The sequence below is a fragment of the Filicampus tigris genome, chromosome 5 (genome assembly GCF_054856515.1).
Source record: "Filicampus tigris isolate MCC_2025a chromosome 5, RoL_Ftig_1.0, whole genome shotgun sequence".
NCBI classification, from domain to species: domain Eukaryota; kingdom Metazoa; phylum Chordata; class Actinopteri; order Syngnathiformes; family Syngnathidae; genus Filicampus; species Filicampus tigris.
Genome location: NC_141221.1, coordinates 14,881,592 through 14,890,567, shown reverse-complemented (window position 1 = coordinate 14,890,567; position 8,976 = coordinate 14,881,592). Strand labels below are relative to the sequence as shown.

The 8,976-nt window shown below is 39.5% G+C and overlaps 1 protein-coding gene across 1 annotated transcript; it reads right to left on the bottom strand.

The window, feature by feature from the left end:
* Positions 1-1,867: 1,867 nt before the first annotated feature.
* On the bottom strand, positions 1,868-8,976 carry areg (amphiregulin). The gene is made up of 6 exons (XM_086030893.1): positions 8,831-8,976; positions 7,400-7,546; positions 6,394-6,619; positions 5,061-5,231; positions 2,431-2,555; positions 1,868-2,195 (listed from the first exon to the last, which is right to left on the bottom strand). Exons 1-5 carry the CDS (start codon positions 8,865-8,867, stop codon positions 2,462-2,464), a joined length of 675 nt encoding a protein of 224 aa, XP_085887019.1. The 5' UTR covers positions 8,868-8,976; the 3' UTR covers positions 1,868-2,195; positions 2,431-2,461.

Sequence of the window (8,976 nt, the reverse complement as noted above, 5' to 3'; positions counted from 1 at the left end):
GGAGAGAAGACACTCGACAAGAATATTGTCTTTTTACTTGCAAGGAGAGCGCAGGGAAGTGTACGATTACAGTTCCTAAAACCCTCTGCCCGGCTCCCGCGCCTCCTCTCTTTTTATTTTCTTCAGAGTCCCTGAGTACAAAGGTGTTCCAGCTCTAAGGGAAAGGGGAGCGAAAGCAGCTGGAACACTATGAACTTGTTTTGTCTATGTGTGTGTTTGTGTATGTGTGATCCTTTAGCATACATATGGGGAAGCAAAGCACATCAAGCAAGTTGGGTGTAGATTTGGAAAAAGCTAAAGCTAAACCCACAAGCTAATAAAGCCAACAGGCCTTGTCCACAAGAATCCAACACATGAATAATAAAATACATTATTATTCTTACATTCCTCCCTGTTTTTATATAATATAAAGCTAAACCTACAAAGCTAACAAGCTTAATTATGAAAAATCCAACACATGAATAATAAAATACATGATTATTCTTACATTCCCCCCTGTTTTTATATAGTATAAAGCTAAACCTACAAAGCTAACAATCCTAATCATGAAAAATCTAACACATGAATCTGTATATACATCATTCTTCTTACATTCCCCTCTGTTTTTCTTACATTTGCACAGTCCATTGTTATTGTTTTATTCTGTCCCAAGGACTCAGCGTCTTACCACAGGATGCTCTTCGATAAGAGCATCGTTCCTATTTTGCGGCTGCGTCCTACTCACATTACACTTTCTTCACAAGCAACTTCGACTCACACGATTATTATAATAATTATAAGAGTAAATATGGTGTAACCTACGAACAATTATTCTATCGATTACCTTGACAATGATCACCCATTTTTGTAAACTTTTTGACCCCCTACCATTAAAAAAAAAACAAAACCTTCTGGAAACCTCCTCCAGAGCAGCAGTCGCAAATGAATGGCACTTATGCAATGTCACCACTGGCTATTTTACCAAGTGCCGATCTAGGAGCCTACAGTGTGTGGGTAAATTAACCAAATTATGATGATACCAATACAGGGCTTGTTTTCAAATTGAAGAACAATACCGGAAAGTTTGGAGAAAATAAATCATGAGAGTCGGAACATTTTCTTTAAATGACGTTTAAATGTAAACTGCAACCGACATTTGTCTTCGAATAAAAGAGCAGGCTGTTAAATGTGTTACAAAAGAGGTCGAGATCAAAGCTGTCTATAAAATGACTGACAGCCGACAAGCAACAATATTGTCGATCTGATTTAACGAGGGAAAAATGTGCTGCAGACTGCTTCCATAAAAAAGGTGAATGAATGAGAGATATATAAGTGGGACCACACCCTGGAAATTCCAGGTGTCCTTTGTTTGAACTCGTGATGAAAGTCATGGACTGACCAGCAATAGCTGCTGTGTTTACCCGGTTGCCATGGTGACACACAAGCTCAAAGGCCCACTCTTACCACACCCAAACAAACCTATTTTATCAAGTGGATGAAAGTAACTTCAACGACCGCCTATGCCGCGGGGATCATGCGCTTGCGTGAGCACACACACACGCACACACACACATGCACACCCACGTTGGCACAGCACACACACACACACACACACACACACACACCATAGGGTTTGCCTCTCTCCAATAAAGGACAATTTGATATGTATCTTGATACATGGAGTGCGAACCGATTCAAAGATGGTTTATTTTAAAGTGGAACGATTCAATTTGGTTGAATCTGAGAGATTGGTAGTTTCCGTGTTTACGTCCCCACAATGTGAGTGCGGATTCGGTAAAATCAAGTGCACGCACATGCGCACTACAAACACTTTAATGCCCCCATACTGTGTAAAGGCATCAAAACAAACACAAAAGTCAGACCCAAGTAACACTGAGACACTTTATTGTTGTCTAAATGTCATCTCGCCCTCACAGCGAGATGACGACAGTATCTCTGACCTATTCACAAGAGCAGTGCAATAAATAAAAACAACGCTGTCTGTCGACTGAATGCTCAACATCCCCACATACAGACATTTGTGTAATAATAATAATAATAATAATAATAATAATAATAATAGTTCAACATACAAACACTCATGCGCATAAATAATCACACTAAATAAATTAAATCCTAAGAAATTATGGAGAGTTTACGTCACATCTAATGAAGTATTTCTTCAATCGTCTGGTCGTCTCTACGAAGTAAGGTGGCTGTGGAAAGACAGAAAATTGCACAATTTTATTCAAAATATTTTCTTGACTTTATTGTTGTGCTCACATGAGAGCAATACCACCCTTGACAAGAAAAATCATGCACCACCAGCACACATGCGGGCTTGTTTCGGGTTGTTTATCAGATGGAATTTGGAGGATTCATGCAAGCAGGCGAGACGTGTATGTTTGTCATTTCCTGTGAAAAACTGCTGCAAACGTTTTCGCAATTTACCTTCACCCAGCTGGTGTGCTCGAGATCGCTCTTAAACCACGACATCACTGGCGGTTTTCTGCAGCTTCTGCTGTTCCGACCAGCTGCCCAGGTAGGAGGCCAGGAAGTTTTTATGCGACCTATAACTACAGAACACAGCACGTGAGCAAACGTGCTACGTTACAGATCAAAAGTGACACCTGACATGTATTCATTCAAACAAGTCACATTGCAGCTATCACTGACAATATCTGCCAATGCTCATGTAGACACATATTTTTGACACTGCTTTTTGCTAGTAAAATTTCACTTTTTTTCATTAAAATCACTACCTCATTACACTGTCAAAAAAAATAAAAAAATAAAAAGTTTGGTAAACCCCCCTTTTTAGCCATCTCTGGGCGGCCATTTTGTCACTTCTGTCAACTGAAAATGACATCATAACTGCTCAGGGCTCAGGTAACGACCAATCACGACTCACCTGTTTTCTGAAGCTGAGCCATGATTGGTCGTCAGTCGACAGAAGTGACAAAATGGCCACCCCCTGAGATGGCTAAAATTGGGTGGATTTTGCTGCTTAACTCATATCCCACAAACGCAATATTCATCACAATGCCTTGTTTCAACTAGTTGGCCTGCATAGAACATATTCTTGAAAAAATATGTTTGGGTTGATTTCATCTTTAAGTAAAGCAGTTTTACATTTTGATAATGTCAAAATTGGCTTTCCCGCATTTTCAATAAAGAAATACTACTTATAGATTTCAGTAAAAACAACCCAGCAACTTGTTTTGGGGTAAATAACTTGAGTTGAGTTAAATTGAGTCATATAACAACTTTATTCTCTGAAAACTAGGTTTTAATTCTTCAGTGAGATTGAAGCTTTTTTAAAAAGGAAAATGTGATCTCTTTTGCCTTCATAAAACTGAGATTTTATTCTTGTTCTCGTAACATATAACTTTTTTCTATTCAGTGTCCTGTTAGTCTTCACATGGATTTAGGAAATTGAATTTGTGCCTTCGTCAAATTGTCGTTGTTATTTTGTCAACAGGATTACAGAAAAACTACTGAAATTATTTATTTTGATCACAAAATACATTTTTTTAAAACATCTTTTGTTAGCATTGGAATATTCGTCAACTTGTTTATAAATATTTATCCGAATCTTCAATAGTCAGTCAAATGCAGAACACGGATACCTATTAATGAATTGATGTTACCAATAGGGATTGCTCCACTTTAGTTTTACGATCCTCTTCACCTAGTTGTGGCGTGGCGCCCATCTCGTGATGTTTTCATCGTCAGTGTAATAAATTCCACTCCGAATCAATTTAGTGCCAATTGAGTCATAAAATGCAACTTTGTGGACTTTGGACCTGCTTTGAAGGTATTTGCTTAGATATTGAAGAGAGGATTGCAGGTGAGCTGTCACGCTATCCCACATAGTATATCACTTTCAGATGAAGTAAGAGCGTAAGAGGTCCTTCCGGTGATGCCGCCCGCATACCGAGGGTGCGCTAGGGTGTGTTGTGTGCTTTCTGATGTGTCAGCATATCTAGATAGCAACTCACAGGATGTATGTGCCCATTTCAGTGGTTTGGCTTGGAAGCTTGGATTTTTTTTTATCTGATGTTATCCACACATACCCACTACATGCTTTCCTGCTTGTCACCCTACATTGCTTCATACTTTAAAAGGGTACTCAGTAAAGCGTCAAAATTTCATCATTCATCTACACTTCATTATACAGCACTATACGTGAATAATATTTCATCAGATTTGTGCTATTGCTATTTTGGTTTTTGTAAAGTAGAAAAATCTATCATTGCATAGTCCATTTTTGCTGTAAAGGTTCTTTCTACACTCTAAAAACAGTCGGGTTAAAGATAACCCAATCTTGGGTAAAAAAAAAAAAAAAAATGGACCAATCCTCTAATTGGGTCAATTTGACCCACCTTCTTGCGTTGTTTTGTACAAAACAGACCAATTTTGGGGTTGTTTTCTGTAAAAACAATTTGGGGCAAATTGACCGAAGTAGTGGATCGGTCCATTTTTGCCCCCAAATTGTGTTATTTTTAACCCCACTGTTTCAGAGTGTAAAAGTGTTATCTGCATGGCTCCCCGTGTGTTTTGGGATTGATTAAATGTTTATTATCAGTTTTAATATGCCCTAATGGTTTAGGGCAGGGGTGTTAAATTCATTTTTTGTCGGGGACCACATTGTATTTATGGTGTCCCTTGAAGAGCCGTTACAACTGTGAACCCATATAAATGTGTGATCGCCTTATATGATCACATATACACAACTAATTGATGCTGAGCTAGTTTTGAAATCAGAAGCCGGTAAGTTTGTTCAATTATTTTTCAATTTCAACATGGCAGTATCACATATCTCAGTGTTGTTTAAAGTGAAAAGAATTTGCAAGAAACGTGAAGTTGACGCACATAATTTGCCTTTGCGGGCCACTTAAAATGAGGTTGCGGGCCAGATCTGGCCCCCGGGCCTTGAGTTTGACACCTGCGGTTTACGGCTTACTCTGTTTTTAAAACATGTAAAGCACTTTGAGTCGCATTGGTTTTGAATGTAAATGCCGCATAAATCAAGTTTGATTGATTGATCCAGCGGGTGGCAATCAATCTGGTGTACTCACTGTGCGCAGGCCATGAGAATGACGGCAGTGCAGCTGATTAAGGACAGAACTATGGCAGTGATGACCAAGGCCATCTGGACCCACTCGATGTCCTTGCTGTGCTTCGACTTGGTCCCGATGGTCCCCAACGTTTGGATCCCGCATCGCTTGCCGTCGTAGCCCTTCATGCAGCTGCAAAATAGTAGAAATAATCAAGGATGACCATATTCACAAGAGGTGGCAAAAGTAATCACAATGTGTACTTAACACGCAAAAAAACAAACAAACAAAAAAAACGCTTGGTTGTTTTCTTGCTCGCTGGGTAGCTGTGGATTTTGAGCAGGTTGGATTACTTTTACACAAAGATGGCTTCATTATTTTGAGTTGAAGATTGAATTTGGGCGGGCTGAAGAACTGGAACTGCTGGCTATCTTTGGCAGTTATGTTTACTGAAGTTGAATTCAATTTAATGTGACAGTCTGAGATGCACTGGTAGCTGAATGACTCAGTGGGGAGCACTGCTGACTTTGAATCAGGGTTCAAATCCTGGCCAGGGCGGGTGGCCCAACCACATGGGTGGGTGTTAAAACGTCACAAAGAGCTTTCCGGTGTAAAAACTGTGCCAAACATATCATGCGAATGACTTGCAAGAATTGGGTTGGTCTCTTTTGGAACCAGTGCTGGGTTAGCTATTTCACCTAATTTTGGTTACTTTTGACCCAGCAGTTTTAAGAGTGTATAACTACAAACACTTTTAGAGGAAGAAGTACTGATTCAACTATTTTACTTCAGTGAAAAGTAAAAAAGTACAGACTAGTTTAAGTACAAAAGTAAAAAGTATTTTTTTTAAACCAACAATATATAATACTCGTTTCAAAAATGTGTTCCCATACCTTTCCAAAAAAAAAAAATGTTAAGTTAGCTAATGATAATAATTGTCAGTGTTTAAAGTAAAGACATGAAAATGCATATATCTGTTTTCATATGTGGGGAGTAAAGGTTAAATAGTAATCAGAAAAATCCATACAGACCAATTTTTCCCCGATTACACATTATCACAAACATAAAATAGACAGCAGTGACAGTAACCGAGTCAAACGCAAAGTCAACAAGCCTATCGCGGAGTCCTTCAATGTTACATTTCTTAAAACTGCAAAAGCAAACAACACATACGTAAGGAAGTGCCATACACATTTTACTGCAGCTTGCGTCATCTCCATTGCGAGCCTATTTACGTTAGCATATAGCACATAGCATGTTTAAGTTTCATCTCTTCAATCCAGTATTTGTTCTTTGTTACTTCCCGCCACTGACATTCCAGTATCCATCAATAAAAGCTTGTCTGTGGACTTACACGCACACGGGCTCCTGCAGGCCATCCATGCGCTTGCAGTAGCCGTGGATGCAGTAGCCCAGGTGGGTGGAGGTGCAGGGGTCCTCGGTGGTCTCCATGCTGGAGGTGTGGCCTTGAGTGGAGAAAGTGTGCTCGGGGTTGAACGCGGTGGTGCTCCTGCTCTTCTGCTTGTTCTTCTTCTTGCCTTTGCCTTTCCTCTTCTTCCTGTCATCTCTCAGGAACTCCCCTGGAACAAGTTTGTAGGATGCCATGCATGAACCCAGTTGCTTTTAATTGGTATTGATTTGAGAACCTAGTGCTGCTTCTTCTCTTGTATCTTATTTATGTTTGATACAAAACAACAATTTAACTGTGAAATTGATATTTTAAACGATTAAGTAAAAAAAGTAAAAAGTATTTTTTTCTAAATTCATGTACGCATACGTTGTGTTGTATTATTTATGTGCCCCTTCTAATCTTGGCTAAGAATCCTGCCTAAGCAACAAGCGCCTGTGCAAAAACATCCTCCTTTAAAGTGGAAGTCAACCCAAACATATTTTGTTCCAGAATATGTTCTATTCAGGCCCACTAGTTGAAATACGGAATTCTGATTACGTTTGTGGAATATAAATTAAGCAGCAAAATGCACCCACTCTTAGCCATCTCAGGGGGCGGCCATTTTGCCACTTCTGTTGACTGAAGATGACATAAGTTGCTCAGGGCTCAGATAACGACCAATCACAGGCTCACCTGTTTTCTGACGCTGAGCCATGATTGGTCATTATCTGAGCACTTGAGCAACCTCGATGTCATCTTCAGTCGACAGAAGTGAAAAAATGGCCGCCCCCCGAGCTAGCTAAAAACAGGTGGATTTCTCATATTCCACAAACGCAATACAAATCAGAATGATGTGTTTAGACTGGTGGGCCTGCATAGAACATATTCTGGAAAAAAATGTTTGGGTTGCCTTCCTCTTTAAAACAGCACCAAATGAAGCGGTTTTTCATGTGAATGTAAAGAAACGTACTTGTGAGTTCCTCAAAGTCCACGTCGTCATCGGCATTGCCTTGTGGAACCTGAAGGCCCTCCCCTGAGGCCGAGCCCACGGTCACGCTGCCGAGCTCGCTGGTGGACGATGCCTCAGATCCCTGAGCGGTCAGAACACTGAGAAGTACTGAAAACACAGTGAGGAGACATAAGACGGGACACGCATCAACAGAACATCCATGAATATTACGTCAATTAGCTTGACTTCAGAATTCACTGTGCCTTTTGGAAGACTCTTCTGCACATACATCTAATAATCCCGATAGTGTTTTATTTGTATGATTCTTTTGCGTGTCTTCTTAAACTTAAGTCGCAACTCAAACTTAAGTACATGTGTGTAATCTTTTTGTTAATATTAAAATTAGCTCAAGTTAATTATTAATTTACTCACATATATTTATATAAATACATATGTACAGTATATACATTAGGGCTAGGACGATACACTTTTGTCCAAATCCGATACAGATCCCGATACTTGGGTTGCGATCCGATATGTATTACGATACTTAAATAATATTTAAAAAAAAAAAAAAAAATATATATATATATATATATATATATATATATATATATATATATATAAATAAATAAATAAATAAATAAACGGAGGCATGTGTTTCCAAAGTTTTAACTTCAGTGCCATTTGACATTTATTCAAGTGTCAAACATAAACTGTTCCAGTAACTACACAGGAGTCCAATAAATAAAATTCCATTCACAAAGCTCAACTTTATGGATGTCAAATGTTCCAAAAGTATGTGATAGAACGTGCAAAATATAACATAACATAAGGTATCGAAACTATCAATCCCCCCTCAACGTATTGATACTTGGTAGTGGCATAAAAAGTGTCACACGATATGATATTTTTTCCCAATACACAAACACATATTGTATATACATATTATATATACATATAAATATATATATGGGCTCAGTGGTAGAGTGGTCGCCCCCCAACCCAGAGGTTGTGTCTTCAATTCCCAGCCATTGTGACCATGTCGAAGTGTCCTTGAGCAAGACACGAACCCCCAGTTGCTCCTGATGCTGTGTCTACAGTAGGTAAACGAGGACGAAACAGTGTATCAAGTGTGTGCATTTATACACTGAATATATAAGATACATTTGAAGATGGATTCAGTCAGTTGAACCAGTAGCACATTCGTATCACTGAGACAGATTAATCGTTCTGAAGAACACAATTGCAATCATGAGGTTATTTCTCTTGTGACAGTGGAAAACACATGTCCTGCATGAGCCAATTTGCCATTCAATACCGGCGCTGTCACAAGTGCAAAACTCCATCCATGTGCAAGACGAGTCCTCGCTTGCATCGACATTCCTAATTTTACTCTTTTGCCCGCTTTCCTTATCCCTCGCTCCAACAAGAACGGGGGAGTTGACTTACCGAAGCAGAGGAGGCAGGAGAGGACGAAGGTGTTCATATCCCAGGACGAAGGGTGTGTGCCGGGTAGTCTGTTAGTCCGACAAGTGTGTGTGAAGGAGACTGTGCTGAGCTCACTTAAGCTCTGCCGGGCTTGTGTGCAGTCCTTT

Coding starts and splice junctions, on each gene's coding strand:
- areg (XM_086030893.1), bottom strand. CDS start 8,867: ATGAACACCTTCGTCCTCTCCTGCCTCCTCTGCTTCG. Junction 7,547..8,830: donor CTCCTGCCTCCTCTGCTTCG/GTAAGTCAACTC, acceptor CTGTGTTTTCAG/TACTTCTCAGTGTTCTGACC. Junction 2,556..5,060: donor ATTCTCATGGCCTGCGCACA/GTGAGTACACCA, acceptor TGTGTTCTGTAG/TTATAGGTCGCATAAAAACT.